This window comes from Macrobrachium nipponense, chromosome 43 (assembly GCF_015104395.2).
Source record: "Macrobrachium nipponense isolate FS-2020 chromosome 43, ASM1510439v2, whole genome shotgun sequence".
NCBI lineage: Eukaryota > Metazoa > Arthropoda > Malacostraca > Decapoda > Palaemonidae > Macrobrachium > Macrobrachium nipponense.
Window position 1 is genome coordinate 40,070,092 of NC_061104.1, and position 20,655 is coordinate 40,090,746.

A 20,655-nucleotide genomic window follows, 5' to 3' on the forward strand; every position below is an offset into this window, starting at 1 on the left:
TCCCTTTGCTGGGTTAGGCATGGAATGAACACTTCTGTTGTGTCTACTACATATTTACCTAACTTTGTAGTGTGATTTAGCTATTAAAAAATTGTGTGATGTCCCAAGAAAATCTGAAGTAGCTTGGATGCGTATTATTGCAGGTTAAAATCATGTAAGCTTCAGAGAACATTAGAAGTTTTGGCACATGAAAAACCATAGCAATTAAGATTGTGTAATCTTACAATACCATTTCAAGTAGGGAAATAAAATTGTGAACTTTCAAGAGCATCTGAAGTAGTTACGACATGTGAATTACTGTAGCAATTAAAATTGTTTGTACATGTTAATTACTGACTGATATAAGCTTCCAGAACAATATGAAGTAGTTTGAACATGTAAATTACTGACTGACTGATTGGTAAGAGAAAATAGTGTGTTATAAATAACATTCAGAAATAGTATGTCCTATTGCAAGACGAACAGTGTGGCAGGAACAGTTCTAAATGAGAATAATAAGCGTTGAGAAGTTAAAAAGTCTTGTAGAATTAAAATATTGAAGGAAGCAATAACAAAGGAGCAAGGGCATCAGTGCTAAAAAGAATGAAACTTGTATGAACATTGAGAGAGAGAAAAAAAAAAGTACACCATGAACATCCAACAATTTAGAAAAGTCTGGAGATGAATTTGCTAAGGAAGGGTCTAAGACTTAAAATATTAGGTTTTACCATCAGATGCCTTGCTTTGACTAATACCTTGGGGATAACAAGAATGATCAAACATTTCATGGTGTCCAAAGACAAGGTATAGATTAAGGGTGATTAAAAACTAATTTAGGTGAAGATTCAAATATTTAATAAGTAAAAAGTAATAGAGGAGTATTTGAACAAGGATGTGTGTGGTTTATATTCTGAACAAGACTTTATTATTATAAAGGATTAATTTATCCAGACTTCTTCTCGGGCTAGTTTTCAGGAATTAATCCTGAAATTTATTTTTAAAAAACTGGCTTTATTTAAGAAAATGATGACCCTATTAAATAAGAAATCTTTGCCTTCAGCGTGATTGCCTTTTAATGTTGGGTTTCGAAAATAAATGTTCTTTGTTGGTTCCAAATTGGACATTTAACTAATAAGTGTTGGAGTCATTGTTGTTTTGACATGTATTAAATTTCATTGAGTCTGAATGTTGATTTGATATCAAATGACCATGTGAAAATCTAGTATGGCCTTCTAGGGATAGGTGCTATAGCTGTTGTGTAATTGGCTCTTAAGGCCTGTCCACACGATCGGGCCTGATTGGCGGACTTCCCCTCTAACGGGCACTCTTGACGGGCAGACCGTCAAATTGCCCGATGGGTCTTGTAGCAAAATCACCATGGTGGTGCCCGATGGCGTGAGCTTCGACCCTGGCAGACATACGTTAACCATATACATTTCTTTTACTGAGCCATTCTTTGCACCATATTCTCTTCCTTTTCTTTTTCATCACACACAAAGCAATTATCATGCTACACAATATCATCATCTTTGCGGTAGGCTACATGTTTATCATACCGCACTGAACTCGCTACTGGCATCGTCGGGCACGCCCACCTCTCCATCGCCTCACCCGTGTGGACAACATTCACAGGTAAGCCCGCCAGAATTTGCCCGTCAACCCCGGAGCACGCCGATCAGGCCCGCTCGTGTGGACAGGCCTTTAGATTTAAGACCATTAGTAGAGTTTTCTATAAATAGAGTATGTAAATCTTTCTACGTTCATTGAATTTGTCTAAACGGGAAAAGGTATACCCAAAGCCAACATTTTTATTTAAAGCTACTAATGATAGCTGTGACCAGTGTTCACCATCAAATATTTGGACCTGTGTTATTGTGGGGTGTCCAAATATTTCAGGGGTGGGCTGTTATTTTAGGGCAGGGCTCTTAACTTTGTATCTGGTGCCCCTGCCAACATTAGATACAAGACAGAAATTTGTTTTTCTTTAAAGTATACTGTATAAATTTTAATTAAATAATTGTCTGTGGCATTACTGATTTCACTGTAAATGTTCTATGCAATGACCTAAAAGAAAGAAAAATTATAATTTAACATTAATTGAAACTTGTTGGCTGAGGATATTTGTTGAGCAACACAAATCAGTGGAGCCTAAAGCTTATGTACCTATTTAATTTTTTTTCTCTCATTTCAGATCATATTGCAAGGGATGTAGCCACTCCTAGAATTAGTCTCTCACTCTTGCAGTTGCAGATATTTTGTAGTCGCCTAGTGGTACCACTGATTGGATGAGGTTCTTTGTCTAAGGTACAAGTGTTTGTTCTGATGCTTATTTTAAACCAGATAAACATGCACTATTCTTATGGCCCAAACTACACCTTTAAAAAGTTGCTCACACAGAAAGGCCCAGTTATTCTCTCTCCAGTTCTTAAAGCTTAGCTTACAAATTTTTTGTCCAAGTACCATTACAAATTGTGTTTGATGTGGTATCTTACTTATTCCCTGGTGAGTCTTTGGCATTTGTTATCATGAACCCAGTGATCCTAAAGCTTTTTAACCTGCAAAATGGGTCCAAACACTAATTTGGATGTGATTGATAAGAAAATGTCACTGAGCAGGAGCCATTTGACTACAGAGCTACAAGGCAATGCTTATTTCTTAACTGTCTTGGTAGCACCTGAACATGCTGCCAAGCTTTCCAGAACCAGTGCATTGTTCTTCTTCTGCCTATCACAGTCACTCATTTATGTTCACTTTTATCCACATTGCGTAACGCTCTGTGTTTAACAGTTATTTATTTCTCTTGACCATTAGGCCAGTGACAGACATAGCCTCTTGAGTGAATGTGAGTATGTACTCACTTTTCCCTTTTTGAGTGTTTTTGCAATAAGTTTGAGTGATTTTCAGGTTATTTTTCAAGTTTTAATAATTCATTTTTAATGTGAAATTTAGGGCTTTCTTTGCCAAGTATAATAGGCTGTGTCAGGTGGTTTTTAAATCTTCCCTAGTTATTACTGGGGTAGTTTGTTAACTCAAGTGTTTTTCCTTTTTCCTTGTTACAACAATATTGCTCCTGGTTCTCCTTTCTTTTGTGGCTATAATTTTGCTTCTTTGTACTTGATGGTGATGTTAAGTGATATATTTTGTATTGAAACTGTATACCATTTAGAATCCTTCAAATCTTGGCTTTGTCTTAATCATGCTTCAGTGTATCTTTGCTGACAATTATGGTAAAAATCCAGTAGTCTGGCTGAACTTGTAAAAGTAACCTATGTCTGCCAGTCATCTCTTTTCTGTGCTTGGATCTTTTCATTTTAGCTTCTACATCTAGTGTTGGTGAACACCCCATGCCAAAGCTGAGGATCCTATGTCGCTGGAAATCTTTACTGTTTCATTTTGACCCTGCTTCAATCAGTTTTAACTGCATCAGGGTCAATCTCATGTTGCTAGCACTGTAACATTCTTTATGGAAGCTAACAGACCAAATATACAAAATTGGACTTGGCAGTAACAAAGCAAAGGGTTAATATTTTCACTCTGCTGCTGTAAGCTGGAGAGGGGTTTGTCCTCTCTAACCTCCACCTTTATTTCATAAATACCATTCACTTGATAGATTTAATAAAAAGTATACTGAAATTTTTACCAACAGACCTAGCATTAAATGGAAACTTCCTGAATCTGTTGCCATTTGGTTATCTCTACAAGGGCATGGGATTCCCCACATCTGTGGGGTCCATACATTACCATGTAACTGTGTTTGGTGTGATGCAATATCAAGAGGAAAGTCCTTCTAAATGCAATTGTGTTCTATTTTAGGAGGGAGGAGCAATGTTTCATCACAATACAAGTACTGTATGAACTGATACTTAGCTAGAAAAGTGAAATAAAAAAAAGCAGTTAGCTAAAAAAAAAAAAAAAAAAAAAAAAGCAGTTATCAGAAAAGAGGAAACAAAATACTTTTGTATAGTGCTCAGTTTTAGGCAAATAAAGCAATTGTATAGTGCTCAGTTTTAGGCAAATAAAGCAATTTATACACCAAGATGTAAAAGACATACTTCTGCACTGTGCTTGGATGTGGCAAGTTTAATTATAATTTATTTATCCACATTGATAATTACTGACCTATTAGCAAGGTTTACATAGATTACAAAGTATGAAATGTTGACCACTTTCCAGTTGTTGATCCAAAAAGGTAGGCATCAAACAAAGATCTCAAAATATTCAAATAATTTATATTTATCCCATACAATTTTGGAAGAGCGAGGGCAAGAAAAGACTATTTCTATTAGCTCTTGATATTTAAAAACATCCAGTGGAATGAGTTTGTACACTAAATATTTGTATAATAATAAATACGTAATATTTATTTGGGATGAATGTTACCCACTGCTGAAGTTTGCTTTAATTTTGCTAATAACTTAGTGTATCCAAATGGGTAGTACATGCAAAAAAAAGTTTCATCCACATGATGTAACAATAAAACAGTGCATACTTACATCGGTCATATTTTGTAGAGATGGAGCTGCTATAAATACAACATAAGGGGCAAACTCTGCTGTTCGTAGGATTTTCAATGCTTGGGGTTCAACATCTAGAATTGCCATTCGACCTTCGCCATGAATTTTCCTAATGGTTTCTAATTTTGTGCCATACATGGCATCTTCGTGTGTACCTGAAAATGAGATAGCTATATTAGACTGTGATTACAATGAAAAATTTATAAGCACAAGAATTTGAAAATTAAAACTAAATTTATAAGCAGAAGAATTTGAAAATTACAACTGTTTCAGAATGTTTTCACGTAGTACTTGAAAAAAAATCTATGGTCAGTCTTCACTAGAACGGCAGAAATCCTTCTAGATATAAAAATCAGAAAGATAATGGAAAAAAGGTCATTATTCCACAGATACTGCTTGGTCAAGCAAAAAGGGACAAGGTTCCAATAGCATTGCCTAAGGCACTAGGAATATACAATTACATAAACTATATTTATGGTACCATTCATCTATGGATGCCAAAAGGGTCACCTCAATTTCTGGCATGGTCATTAAGTTGATGCAAATTGTGCTACTATGTCTACAGAGTATAGTTGGATTGGATTTAAGACCAAGGGCTGATTTGTATAATATATATAGGCCTTCTTAGGAAATGAGAAGTTTACTTGATTACTCACTGAAACTTCAGTAATAATTGATGCTTTGTTTCGGAGATGGAAATCTTAGTTTCACCAACTTGTTCTGGTCAAAATTGAAGAGGACACTAGGATAACCTTTTACATTACATCTAATTTCATGTTGTGACTAGCATCAATTCCTCTTTATGTATTGTTCTAGCACTTTTGCCTGTTTATGTGGTGTTTTCCAGTGCATTATCTTCATTATAGTTTCTTCATTATTTTCTTCAATGTTATTTGCAATATTCTGTCATAAAGTTGGGTACTCCAGGTCTGTGCCATTGCCCATACAGGGTAACTTGAGTATTCTTGGTGTTTTCAATTATGGTTGAAAAGGGATGTTCATTTAATTATTTATTCTTTTCTCTTGGGGTAGATGAACTTTCCCCTTAGCATTTCAGCTTGGCATCATTCCAGTTACCCTAATTTCACAATGTCACAGTTGACTTCTTGCTTTGGATATTTGTTTCTCCCAGCTTCATGTGTGTGCTTAAAGCTTCACTTTTGTGATAGTTATGCAAAACGAACTTCACTCATCTTTTGTATCAGCAAGAGTGGACCAGTGATTTCTGGTTGTGGTTGGCTCCTAAGGCTATTATTTATGATTCCAATGTTATTGGCCTTTCCACCCCAACCATGCCTTAAGTGTGAGGTCAGGGTTTAATAAGCCATATGTAACTACTTACTGTCTTTGCCAGGTAAAGATCTGTGTCTTACTGAGGCCAGCAATGTTCATTGCAGTAGATGTGTTTTGCATAAATGAAGGTCAGTCAACCAGCATTTTCTTGTCCATACATGGCATATTTTTATTTATTTATTTTTATTTTTTTTTATTTTTATTTTTTATTTATCTATTTATTTTTATTTTTATATTTTTTTTAGTTTTATTTATTTTTATTATATTTTTTATATATTTTTATTTTATATTTTTATTGTATATATTATTTATTTTTATTTATTTATTTATTTATTCTGTTGGGGCTGTCACACATCCAATGGTAGCTGCACCATCATGTGTCTTGTTACCTTGGTCACGTAGCATACGTGACCAAGGTAACAGGATTCAAGAGGATGACAACAGCGGCTTGGGTTGCTGTCCTTTTTCCTGGCTTTGTAAGAATGACTATTTCTTTTTTGCGCTTTACTACTTGCTCCTGCATGGGAAATCTATTGATTTTTTTTCTGAGGTTTATTGTACATACTGTTTCTTGCCAGAGCTTACTCTGGGTTGGGCTTGGCAGCACCTGACATCCTAAATGAAAACTCCACATTATTTATCTATACTGTATTCTCCCAGGAAGAGCTACTTATGTTTGTGTTCAACTACATTTTATACCTGGTGTTGTGCTTCACCCTGCCCACTCAGCAGTTTAGTTTGTTATTAAAGGGTAATCCGTTAAACTGTTGGCCTGTATGGTGACCTACCACAAAGGGCTTCAGCCAGTAGGGAGACCAGGTCTGCTTGGTGAGCTACCACAAGAGCTGACTCCAGTAAGGAGGCCAGCTCTGACCCTTCTTGCCATGCTTTCCAGTCTTTTTGTCTCAAATTGTCAGCATCCTTGTTTTTGATTATTATTTATCCCCCTGTGGAAGACCTGTGTGCTCAAAGACAACATATATTTTACACAAAATTAACGGTTTCTGTAACATTTAAGATCAAACTTGTCTTGCAGTGCTCCCTGGCTTTTGACTTCAGGGATGAACATTAGGGCACATAGATAGTAACTGGAATGTTCATGCTTTGAAGGGTCATAACTTCAACATGGGTTAGGGCAGTCCTGTGAATTTTTCTTGTGCTTTTGAAAGTTCTATAACATACTACTTGCAAGCTTGACAACTTTTATTTGCTGTGGGGGCTCTTGGCAAGGATGCCTTCGGCCACAGATGAAAAATCTGTAAGTAGTTTTGCAAGGAAGTTTTCCTCAATTTTGCTAGTTAGTTCTCATCACCCATAAGAGTTGGCAAGAGTGGGTTCTCCATGGCCCAAGCACACTGATAGTTTGCAGCTCCTCTCCTATGCAGGTTGTTGCTAGCGTAAAATCTATATGGAACATGTACTTATCATGGTAAAATGTATTCTCATCTCCCATGTATATAACATTGTATTGATGTATTCTTGCCTCATGTTGTTAAGTGGCTGTAACCTTTAACCTAATTAAGAACCTACATTTCAGATGAGCTTGCTTTACTTGTTCCATCCAACATTGTGCAGGAAGAAGTTACAAGAAGGAAGTGTAGATACAACACACCAACAGATACTGGCTTCTCTCTTTCTGCAATGGACTGTTTGCTGGTATGTAAAGTGTTTCAAATGTAGTATGAGGTGGTGCTAATGAACCAACTACTGCCAAACTATACTTGTTCATGCACGAACAAACCTTCAATCTTAACAATAGGATAATTTCTAGCGCCTAGCGGGAATCTTGTGATAAGAGTGGTCAAGAACCACTCACCTATGTCACTGCGTCAGTCTTTTCTTTAACTGCCTGGGTGAGAGTCGTGGTTAACCTCTTGGCCTTTACCCAGTTCATTGCCTGTTTCGCTTGTGTTTAGTGTGTGTGTGTATGTTTGGCTGATATTATGGCTGCTTCTGCTCCTTCTCGGCCTCGTCAACGTGTGCGCCCCGGAATTCCAGGTTTTCCGTGTTCTGGTTTTTTGGCTTTGGCGGCTACCAATCCCCACATCACATGTAGTAGGTGCTGTTCTAATTTTTGTACTATTAACTAATCCTTGCACGTAATGCCAGGCATGGCCTAGTGAGCAGTCGAAGTCGTTTTATAGCGAGAGAGAGCATTGGAGGGTTTCAATTCTTCCTTCTTGGGAAGGTTTTTCGCCTCTTCCCGATGCTTCGTCTCCTGCAGTATTCACCCCCCATAGTAGCGTTGTTCCTGTATCTCCTTCCTTTTCTTCCATTGATTCGTCACTGGAAGTATCGGGAGGCCACCAGGCTGATTTTTGTAATGTTGCCCCTTCTTCTTCGGGAGTTAATTTAATTCCCAGGAAGGGGGAGGCTTTTTCATAATTTTCATTTATTCCAGAGTTGGAGGCGTTCAAGATTGCGGCGATTTGGAAGATGCTTGGGCTAGGGGGTCCCCTGTCCTTGGAGGGGTTGCTAGCGCACTTTATGGAGGCTCTCTAACCCCCTCCGCAGGTTGGCCAGGCCATCCCCCCTCCTCCCAGCCTCGTCTTCGTGGGTAGCCAAGGTCAGCCATCTTAATTGCTCTGCCAGTGACTGTTGCTGCTTCTTCGAGTCGGAGGGAAGCCGTGGCATCAGCCCCGTTGATGACGTCACGGGATCCACTGTTGTGTATTCCAGTGGCGTCTGATTCCCCTTCACACTGAGGGAAAGCCGTGATGTCATCACCACTTGTGACGTCACTCCCAGTTGTCTCCTCTGCACTACCTCTCTCAGCCGTGACGTCATCTCTGCTGCCCAGTTCGCTATCTCCCTTCCATGTCATTGGAGCCTTCTCTTGCAAATCAGTCTGAGGTTATATGCCAGGCAGTGCTGAAGAGGTTGGACTCTGTTTTGGATGATAAGCAGGCTGCCTTGTCAGTTGGGAGGACTGGAAGGAAAATTGTTGCTTTGTCCCCGCCTCCTGCGAAGAGATCGCATAAGAAACCAGTACAGTCTTCCTCTCCCTCTTCCCCCTCTACGCCACGTCGGCATGTCAAGTGTTGGAAGGCTAAGGACTTTGCTCTTTCTTCGCCTACGAGGGAGGAACAACACGGATGCGTTCTCGAGAGTGTTGGTGTATCGTCCCTTGTGGCAATCTGCAGTGGCTGCTTCGTCCTCTGCATCAAATCGCGGGTGTGTTACAATCTCCCCCCGTCTGTGCACATCGCAAGCGTGTTGCAACCTCCCCCGTCCATGCACATCGCGAGCGTGTTGCAATCTCCCCTTTCTGTGCACTTGATGCAAGTCCTCCTCCTTCTCCCGGGCCTATTCGTCACCGTAAGGATCTCAAGGCGCCTGTCAAGAGGTCGAAGGTGGTGAACATGGAGTTGGTGCAGCAGAAGTGTGTGCCTGCCCCTCACTGGTGCTTCCAAGAGTTCAACTCTGGGGGATATTCCTTCGAACGTGTGTTTGGGATTCCTCTCCAACTCACGTTCGTACGTCTGACACGCCCATGACCATTCACAGACATGGTAATGAGTCATCTGTTGGAGTAGTACGTGGTGATGTTCTTCTTGTTAAAGTAGGTTCGTCTCGGGAGCTGAGCTGTTTGGCTGCTGATCCTTCCGTAAATTTTAATGGGGAAGGTGCCTTAGAGGAGCCTACACATCCTTCTCATCGTCGGTCGCCATTGCCAGAGCAGGAGGAGGGAGGCCCGCAAGAGTTTTTGTCTTCCTTTTTGGAAGTTGTTGATCTCATTTGTGGGTTCAACAATTTGGAAAGTAGGACTCGGGCTTGGTTGTCTTACACTCCTTCTTGCTTGGAAGCCTTGGTAGGAGCTATGCAGGATCCCAAATCATCTCTTCAGCTTCCCTTGTTAGGGCAAGTCCAGTTGGTCTGGCATAATGTTAACACTTCTGTTTCAGCCTGGGACGGTTCGCTTCGCTCTAGGGCCTCTGCTAAGCTACTACCCCCGCCTCTCACGAGACATAGGAAGTACTATCCTACGAATTCTGCATTTTTGATGTTGTGCCATCTTTACCCAGACGTCATTCGCCTGAAGCCAGGATTGACTTTGGAACAGGTGAGGTCGGTGGCTCTGTCCTTGTCTCTGCAAGAGGCCTCAGCATTGGAATCTACGGCAGCCTTCATGTTGCAGACGGTTTCTTGGCTGGACTTCTGGTCTGTGGTCATTGCCAAGATAGCTTCTGATAGGTCCCCAGAAGGGTTGGTGAGTGCATCCTCGCTTGCCAGTCTGTTGCAGTCCGGAGGCAAGGCTTGTTTAGGCGGCCTCATCACTTCAGGCGTTTGGAGGACAAGCAGCAACATATGAATGTCTTGGAGTTGAGGGCAGCCTTCCTGGTTTTCAGAAGGAGTTTTGGGAGAAGGTAGAAGGTCATTCTGTCGTTCTCATGTCGGACAACACCATGGTGGTAGCATGTGAACAAACAGGGAGGCCTGGTTTCTCGTTGACTTCACACCTTGACCATCAAGGTTCACCAGTGGGTGGTCAGCAATTTGGTAGAGCTCTCAGCCAGGTATATATACCAGGCAAACAGAATGTGGTCGCAGACAAACTCAGTCGTCGGGATTAGATCCTAGGCACAGGGTCCCTTCATCAAGTGGTAGCAGACAAGCTTTTCCAGGTTTGGGGGAGACCCATACTGGACCTTTTTGTGACTCGCTTCAACAGGAAGCTGGAGATATTCTGTTCAGTGATCTCAGATCCTTTAGCATTAGCAGAGGATGTATTCCAACATCCCTGGGACAACATGGAGGTGTATGCCTTCCTCCGTTTTGTTTGATCCATCAAGTTCTGAACAGACTAATGAGTTCACAGGGTCTCAGGATGACTTTGGTAGCCCCTCTGTGGCCGCAGACGGAATGGTTTCCAGATCTGCTGTCGTTGTGGGAGGTTCCAAGGGAGATTCCCCCTTGGCAAAATCTCCTATGTCAGCCCCATGCGGAAAGGTTCAACCAGTACGTAGAATCCCTGTCTCTTCACGGTTGGAGGCTATCAAGTATCTCCTCCGAGCGAGAGGCTTTTCTCAGAGAACAGCAGGGCATATGTCCAGCAGTCTCAGATAGTCGACTTCCGCAGTTTACCAAGGCAAATGGGCGATCTACTGTGATTGGTGTTGTAAACGGGGGTTTTCTCCACTCTCGCAACCTCTATTCAGTGAATAGCAGACTTTTTAACCTTCCTCAAAGATGAGAAATATTTGTCCGTTTCTGCCATTAGAGGCTACAGGGCAGCCCTTAGAGGTATCGATATCTCCTCCTCCTCGGAACTTTCCTTGCTAGTTAAGGGTTTTGAGCAGTCGAGTTCTCCTAGAGAGCTCAAGCCTCTGACGTGGGATGTTTCCTTGGTTCTCAAGAGCTTCACTAAGAGTCCTTGCATCGCTCATCTGACAGAAACTTGATGCTCAAGACAGTTTTCCTTCTGGCCTTGGCATCTTCCAAGAGGGTAAGAGAGCTCCACGGTCTGAGCTATGATGTGAAGCACACCAGGGGTTGGGGGTTGGTGTCCTTTGAATTTGTCCTGGAATTCATGGCCAAGACCCAAAATCCCTCTGTGCATGATGACAGGTTCACTTCGTTTTCCATTTCATCACTGAATGACTTTGTGGGTGGTGATGCTCAAGAGCTTTTGTTGTGCCCTGTCCGGGCCCTGCATTGCTATCTTAAAAGGACTCGGCACCTTAGACCAGGCTGCTGCAGACATTTTGTTATCACAGGCCATACGTAGAAAGAGGTGTCTAAGAATACTATCTCTTTTTGGATACGGGAAGCCATCAGCCAGGCATACTTGACTCTTGATTCCACCACCACGCCTGTGCAGGCTGGAGTGCATGACGTTAGGGGTATTGGTCCCTCTCTGGCTTTCAAAAAGAACTTTGCTGTACATTGAGTGCTGAGCGCTGGTACTTGGTTATGCCAGTCATGTTCACCTCTTTCTATCTTAAGGATGTTGCCTACAGATCTGCAGACACGTTTTCCCTGGGTCCTGTGGTGGCTGCCCAACATGTTGTGTAATTCATAGTTGCCCTTAACAGGGCACTTTTGTATCTTACCTAAGATGATTGTGTGGATGGTCTCCTTCTTTCTCTTGTACCTTTCCTTCTTCCTTTGGGCGGGTTAAGGAATAGTCACGTCATTCACTGGACTGGTCTGACACAGGTGAGTAAGGTAGTCATACAGATAGTGTGGTCGCTTAATATACAATATCAAACCCTCTATTTGGTAGCATATGCTCCACTCCTTGGCAAGGAGTTAGGAGTAGTACAAACCCTGGTGTCTTGGTTTGCTATTGGACAGTCAGTTTCTCTTTGGTTCCTTATACAATGGTTCTACCATATATCATTGTACATTACTCAAGGTCTGAGTGGTTAAATATCAATTTATCTAGCTTCTCAATGGGCTTCAGTCCCACAAAGTCATTTCTTCTGGAAGCTGGACTGGTGGGTAGGCTCCCAGTGGGTTTAGGATGTCTTGTACCTTGGTCTCCAAGTATGAGTCTATCCTATTGTTAAGGCCGAAGGTTTGTTCGCATATGAACAAATGACAAATTTTCTGAGGTAAAGTGTATTTTTCATAGCTACAAACCTCTTAACATTACACTGCCTGCCTCTAGCTGCCCGTGAGTGTTAAGACATCCTGAGTTGGGAAAGACTGATGTGTTGGCGTAGGTGAGTGGTCCTTGAGCACTCTTCACCCGACCTACGCATGCGTTGTCAGATATCACAAGGTTCCTTGCTTACATCTGTTTTTACCGGATCTAACTAGGCACTAGAAATTATCCTACTGTTAAGACCTCAGGTTTGTAGCTATGAAAAATACATATTGTCTTAGAAATTTTGTCATATTTCTGATAAACTCAATTGTTTTTAGCCTGTGTTGAGGTAAACTGAACGTAGTGAATAATGTTTTCTCCACATTTTCAGGACAAATGTGAAGACACCCCATCCATCCAACAAACACTACAATCACAAGACCCTGTCATCCTCTCCACCTGCTCTTCATCCCCAATCAGTGGAATTCTTTTTGCCCGTACAATACCTGGAGAAATTAGGTACTAATGATCATGCCAGGATTAGACAAGAGGAGGAAAGGAAATAAAAATTAAGATTCTTAATTCTAAGGGACCAAAGAGGAGGGTGAAATTGCAGGCAACAGGAAGCAGAGCGCTACAGCCTGTTTTACAAATACTAGGCTCCGTCAGTAACTGCCCCTCCCCCCCCCAACAACACAATTGTCCAGAAACCACCACCTTCACTCGGATGGAACTCTTAACAATTTTGGGAAATGGTTACATCGGTGGGCTGAATTATCAGCTGTAGTGGACTCTGATGGCTATCTGCCTTAGAGGACTACCCAAGTTACCCAGAGAGAAACAATTAATCCAGATGATGATGCATTTAGCCTTTTAGACACAGAGGATCCAAGCACACCCTATACGCTGGTTAACTGTCGATGAAGTCTTAGATGCTCTATCAAGAAAGTATGTCGTAGGAGTTTTGCCTGCTGTTAGAGGGGGAAAGTCTAAAAAAAGGACTCCAGAACATTGCAGAGGAAGTAAATGTTTTCCCCATTAGATTTTTAGTGTGTTAAGGAATCCAGATGATGACTGGGAGTCCAGGAGGAGGTGGAGGAAGAACTGACAGGAATTTGTAGCCCTTGACATCTCCTCTCTCTATAGGATATTATCAATATGTTGCACATGCGAGGTCACCAGAATTTGTGCTTCACTCTCTCAAACTACAGGAAGCAGATGAAACATAGAAAGGGTGCCACACATTTCAGTGATTCATGCAACTGCATACAAGGATGGATTAATTGGGCCCATGTTTGTTACACAACTGTATGGAAGTGTCCAGCAGCAGAAAGCAACTTTGCCCAAGGAACATTGGTGCCCTGCCAGAAAAGCCCATGGAAAGGTGCCACTTCAGTGCATGGCCTACTTTATCCTCTCCGGGCAAGAGTTTCCCCAGCTGCTGTCAAATAAGAAGACCCCTCTTCTTTCAAGACATTGCAGCCAATTTCTATTTCCCTTTTGTATGGTAATATCACAGAGAACCCCAACTGGCATCACAGGAAGACTATCTTCTATCAGAACACAGCAGCCAATCTCTCCCTTTTGTATGGTAATATCACAGAGAACTCCAACTGGCATCACAGGAAGACTATCTTCTATCAGAACACAGCAGCCAATCTCTCCCTTTTGTATGGTAATATCACAGAGAACTCCAACTGGCATCACAGGAAGACTATCTTCTATCAGAACACAGCAGCCAATCTCTTACACTTTTGTGTGGTAGTAATATTGCATCAAGGATTCTGATGTTGCCAAATGCAAGTAACATCTTGACCTTCTGCTTATTCCTAGGAGTGCACAACCACCTCCCACCAGTTTCCCTAATTTTCACCTCAGATGGCTAGATCATTCCTGGCCACTATTCCACCAGTTTCCCAGAACTATTCTGGTTATTACCTAAGTCAGCCAGTATTCTAAGCTGCCTCTTCATGCCACCATGTCACCTGCCAAAGCCAGAAACTTTCTCTACTAGAATTTGATGATGTTTCTGCAGAAAGTTAGATCTACTCAAGCTGATGGAAGAAAATACAATGCAAACCATCTTAAGGAAGATGCTGCAGCAGAAAGCCCTACTCTGGCTGATGACAGAAATTCCACAAATCCTTCCGAAAAATCTCCGATGCAAATCTTTTAAGGAAGATTTTGTACCTTGCCAGATGCCATAAGCCAGATGCCATAAGCCTTCCACGGAGCTTGAGTTCATGGTATCATTAAGCCTGCTGATGATAAACCCTGAGATTGGTGTCTCCTGCCTGACATGATATTTAAGGACAAAGGCATTCAAATCGCTGATGACCTCAAGAACCTCAACAGCCTGGAAAAATGCCCACCCAACCAGTCATTCTCACCTGTTGTCAAGCCTAAGGCAAAGTTCCTCAGCATTACAGATGCACTGCTGGCAAATGCAACTTGCTGAGGAGGATGATTAAAAGTTTTCCCACATTCATCACACTCAGTGGCTGATCCTTCAATTGTGGCTGATTCTCACATTGCAGAAGTTTAATGGGATTAATGGCCAGAGGAGACATGACTCTGAGAATTGCGTCAAGGTGGTCGACCACAAGTTGCTCCAGCTATCTATGGCAAATCCACGAGAAGTTGATAAGGTGCCATTTATTTGGCTTCGCACTTAGCCTTGCAAGCTAAGTTTGTGGTCACAGTTTCCAGCATAACCTTCTGCAGATCTCCAAAGAAGGTATTTCAAAACCTCAACAAAGTAGCAGCAATAGAAGACTTCCCGACACCAATGACCTTGAGGGATGGTTTAGTGAATTGACTGTGGCAGCTCAGTCTCGCAGACTCCTTATGAGCCCCAAGCATTCATTTGTATGGACTGTGGGTCAGGAGGTAGGATTTCATTTACTGGAGACAAGCCCTGGCTAGCCCTCCAGTCCTAGTTAAGCCCTCCCAGTCATCCTACAGACTGATGCTTCTTGAATTAATGGAATAGGGTGTGCTCTTCTACAGGACCACAGCAATGGAAGACTTTGTACAGTGGCTCGCAGATTTTGAGATGCACAACGCCACTATAGCGTGGTTACAGCTAATGTAATTGTACCTGATAAGCCTCCAGCGTTTATGTTGGATGAAAGACTTTTCTATTGCCCACTGGTGCTAATTCACTCTGGATGTGGTTGAATATCCCTGGTTGCAAAGTCTTAAGGAGAAAATCTCATGCCTGACACCCTGTCGGGCAGCTCACACCACAAGAGGAGACTGAGCCATCGCCAGCTCTTATGCGGCAGCCCATGAAGATGATACCTCATGCGAGGATGCAGACAGGATTATTCAAGGTGTTCATGCTTTAGTGACAGACCTGTCATAATCCATTTTCAAGACTACAGCCCTCGGGTTTTCCTACCAATGGTTACAACTCTCATAATTCGTTGCTCCATTTTGGAGACTATAGGACAGCCTCTCGGTCAGTGCTGAACTAGTACTTTATGGAGCAAGGATTGCAGTTCCTGTTGCCCTTCCCTGTCGCACTGTCACGATTTTATGACAGCCACAGAGGAAAAGGAGCCACAAAGTGACAGGCAAGACAAACACTGTTTACTGGCCAGAAATCGTCTCTGACATTGCAAGTACTGTCCAAGTTTGCAAGCCTTGCCAGGTTTCACAACTCAGCCCCCAGCAAAAACATCATAAAAATGACAACTACACTACTAAGCTCTTCAAGTCTGTGTCGGCAGATTTCTTCAGGGTTGCACAGAACTCATTCCTCTTTGTGAACAACAGGGTTTCTTGGCCGACCTGTGGTTGCTCCCTGCTACAGTGACACTACCACCTCTGCAATGATAAGGATCGCCTGCAGATTTTTCAGAGAGGGTGGGTGACCCACTTTACCTCATGATTGAAGATAGACCTCAATTCACCAGCTGTGGAGTAGGGATTTCATGAAGTGATGGAGAGTACTTCTTGTTTTTCCCTGGAGTCCAATGGCCATGCCCTAGGCCACTGTGAAGGATGTGAAGCATCTTATACTGAAGACAGTGCTCCCTGGCAACATTGACTCTGAAGAATGAATGTGGCTTCCTGGAGTTACGAAACACTTCACTTCACAAATCCTATGTGGCCACCCACTTTGCTCCTGTGTGCCTACTCATCCTCAGTCATTCACACAAAAATGGCTTGAGAAAGCAGAGGACTGCAACTGCCATGCTATTGCACAGAGGTAATCTTGTACAGAGGTCATACTATTAACACGCACATTCCCTACTCAGGCTAGAACTTGGACAGTCATTTTAGACCCAGGATCCAACTTCTCACCATTGGGACAGGCATGAGCCATGGCAGGTCAAGGGACTATGAAGTATGTTTCCCCAGCGGACTAGTAGGTATACATGAGGCACAGGTGCCGACCCTCTACCTCATATCACTGTGGACCTTCACATGGATACAACGGAGTCTTCCTACAGCCCCCAGGTATTCCAGATGAAGAACCTGCTTGAGATGGGGCTATGAGTTTGAAGGGGAGGGAGGTGTAGATACTGTAATGTATCTGTCACTGTATAATATATCCTTGCCTCACTTTTATGCTGATGAGTGACAACTGATTGCCCTTACTGAATTGTGGCCTTAACCTAATAAAGAACCAACAATTTAGATGAGCTTGTTTCACATCTTTTCCTAGCCAACAGCTAGGGCCCTTGATCTCTGTGTGGATACTCTTCACATTCATCAGAAGAGTTACGCAGTGTTTAAAGGCATTCCCAGTTTTACTTTCTCTTGCATTTATTAGACCTCTTGAACTCTCCCTTGTTCTGTAAAACTTTGGTCCCTGTAGAGTTATTCTTTCACTCTCTTCCATTGCTAGTCCTGCTATTTTCAGCCTGGATACTTTGCAAAAACAAAGCACCCAACAGGCAAATTGCTTTTACAAATTAAAATTTGTCGTCAAACCCATGAATCAAATAACACATAGTGACCTCCTCCCTTCCCATCATGATCTGGTCATGTACAGAATGGTCTTAGACTTTCATGATTTAGCAACACCTCTTGGCACCAAAGGCTATTTATGATGAAAAAGTTTGTATGGAAAACATTTCAGAGATTATTTTTGGATCAATTTTTCCTACTATATCTGTGAACAAAATGAGAGGTCAAACCAATACTATTTGCAGCTCATAAGTAAACCACAAAACAATCATCATTTGAACGATGTACAGCACTTTGTGCCCAAAGGCAGCTGTAGTTTGTTAGTTATAATGCATATAATAACTGAAATATCTTAAAATAATTTCCTGTATCTATGTATAACATTTGGAATATTTTAGTCATAGAGCCACAAACTGTGAAGATATGCAGTCAGTGAAATAGCTGGGAGTGAGTTACGAGCTGCTGCAAGGGTGCATCAAGTATAAGATCGAGTAACTGGAAACATATTTCACAAGGATTATTCCAAAATATGACCTGATGGATAAGCCAAAGCTAAGACACAAGATGATTAGGCGTGGGAACCTAATTAATAATAAAAACAAGACTAAATTTGCTTGGTATACATACTCAAGTTTAGACTAAGAACTATAAAAATAATTTGGAAGAAATTATCATCACTAATTATTATGAAAACTGCTTTTCATTAAGTAAGTCAACCAGCCCCAAAATAAAAAACAAACCTTGTCTTCCATGTTCTAGGTATTTATTTTAACTAGAATGTGTAAATTTTGAAATGGGAATAGACCGAAGGATCACTTACCATATTCTAAATACTCATTAGCTGCTATGTCGGCCATCATTTCGTCATGTGATACAAAGTAATAGTTTTTCCCATTTTCTTCATCCTTTCTGGGACTTCTTGTTGTGTCTGAAATATTAAAAATTTTGAAAATACAGAAGAAATAAGTACTGTACTTGCATACAAAATGTGACTGGTATGGCAAAGTCACTGTTATGCCAGTGCTGTAATTATTGTAAACTTTTATCGAATAAACAACTTTATTATCTTATTCTGATTCTTCACATCCTATGCAACTGTATATGTGTGACATTTTAATTTTATGGCTGTCAGTATCATATGTCTTTTTTTTCCCCTTTTTTTCCCTTGTCATAACTTTAATTTGCCTCATCAAAAGATATTTAAGTTGCTTTTTTCACTCGGTGTCTTGTAAAGAGTACAATACATTTTTAGTGAAATTTGAACACTCCTACATGAAGGTAATGGCTAGTCTGTGAAGATTTCTGTGACAGAAATATAATGTTAATTATTTCAATTTTGTGCCAAGCCTGATTTTGTAAACTAGATTAACCGATACAGAAGTGAAAGAAAGAATGTTAGAGTTAATGATATTAAAAAAATTTTGTTAGGCCACTGCAATTCAGTTGTAAACTCAGCTATTCACTTTAATGAGATACTGGAGCATCATATAATTTTTAAAATTCAATTATTTGAAACAAAATAGCCTAATTATTCAAGGTATAGTGCTTGAAAATGAATAATCCTTTGTTTTAAGCTATATACTACTGAATATTATATGTGGTTCTGATACTTTTGACCTAAGCACAACACAAAGTACTTTAATTGCCTAAGTGTAATTCACCTAAAGGGAAAATAATTTTTCTTTATTCCTGGGACATTTATATAAAGTAATGTTCATCTCTCAAGCTGTTACAATGCTTGTAGTTGAAACATTGACTTCAGTATTACACTAAATACCAGTTGCAAAAATTTAACATGAACAGGCCTATCCAAGACTTAACTTACTACGGTACAAGGAAAGATTCCATACAAATATCTTACAGGAAATGTTCTTATAAGGTTTAGAGTGCATAAATTCTTAAGACTATGCTCCTAGGTTCTCAAGTGTAAAATTATCACAATATGCATTGCTGTAATTCATACTTTGTACCATAATCTAACTTTAGCAAAAGAACCTTGAAGGTTCTGTATAAGGAATAAACCAACTGACCTTAGGGAAGTTTCACTAGTTTTAAACAACCTGAAATTTCTTAACATAAAACACATCTGTAAATTGTTAAACGTTATGAAATTACATATACTTTGGGTTCACTTGAAAATGTCTGAATTGTCACTCAAGATGCAGATTCAAGATCATGAAGCAAGGGCCTTAAGATATTTTAATAGTGTAAAACAGATATTTATAGTATAGTACATCACTTTGAAGCTTAATTTGCCACTATCTTCCCTTCCCAAAAAGCAAGGGCCTTAAGATATTTTAATAGTGTAAAACAGATATTTATAGTATAGTACATCACTTTGAAGCTTAATTTGCCACTATCTTCCCTTCCCAAAACAACTTAAAAGATTGACTTACGTGGAATTGGATACGCATATTGATCAGGATGAGATGCTATAAGGGTGTTCTTAATGTGCCGTCTACCAACTCCATGTGCACCAAGCAGGACCAGCGTCTTCCGCCGAAATGCTGATTAAAAATGTTGATGAGCCATTTATAAATACTAAATTAAAGGCAAAATATTTAAAATGTAATATTCTTTCTTAAGCAATAATGTGTACTCTTTGAGATGACGGGCACCAAATTCTTACAATTAACTGCTAATGGACAACTACTACGTATACGTAACTGTAATATTTAACTTTTAAGTTTGTGTAAGGGTCTGGAATTCATCAGCGGTAAAACACACAGCTTTGGTCTACCCTTTATTTTCTCCACTATTAGGCTACAAATAATTAAATCTAACATTCCTTAACACCTTGAGAATATCTGACCCCATAAGGGAAACTCATGCTTAAATGGTAATTTTCTCCTGTTGAAAACTAAATTAATTTTTCATGATATAATGATGTTTTACATCTGATTTTAAAGCTGAGTAACTCCCTTTTTGTAGCATATATAAATATATATTGTAAAGACTTCCAGGCATGCAAGGGCCAGGCTCTGTTCACATCCTGGAGACACTGTTTTGGACTGGATCCTCCAGATGCAAATTGTCACAAGCCCAGGATATATGGCAAATGTCATCAGAGATCTCGGATTGAACCAAGAACTTTTTAGATCTTTTTCTGATTCCAGATTGAATCTAATGGGAAGAAGCAGTTGTCTGTGAATTGTATCCTTGTGGAGTCCATGATGTACTAAATGTCTGTTGAGAATGGGGCGAGACTTTTTCCAGTTGATCAGGAAACCTCTTGACAAAACTAGGTCAACTATCTTTCATACGTTGGCCACTGTTTGAACGTCTTGTCTGAGCTCTTGACCATTTATTGTTGCTAATTTTGTGAAGCTTCTTGAGGCCAAGGGCATAACCAGAATCTGTAAGTGTCTCTCCCCCTCTGGAACCCTAAGAATGGGTGGAAGGGAAAGGTAATGTGCC

The 20,655-nt window shown here is 40.7% G+C and overlaps 1 protein-coding gene across 9 annotated transcripts in view; it reads right to left on the reverse strand.

The window, feature by feature from the left end:
* LOC135213686 (peripheral plasma membrane protein CASK-like) overlaps nucleotides 1-20,655 on the reverse strand; it is a 416,049-nt gene that overhangs the window by 2,841 nt on the left and 392,553 nt on the right. For all 9 annotated transcript variants that reach the window (XM_064247775.1, XM_064247772.1, XM_064247768.1 and 6 more), the window contains 3 exons: nucleotides 19,635-19,745; nucleotides 18,059-18,166; nucleotides 4,473-4,648 (listed from right to left, as the gene is read on the reverse strand). In XM_064247775.1, the coding sequence (XP_064103845.1) occupies nucleotides 4,473-4,648; nucleotides 18,059-18,166; nucleotides 19,635-19,745 (395 nt within the window). The remainder of the gene's footprint in view (nucleotides 1-4,472; nucleotides 4,649-18,058; nucleotides 18,167-19,634; nucleotides 19,746-20,655) is intronic.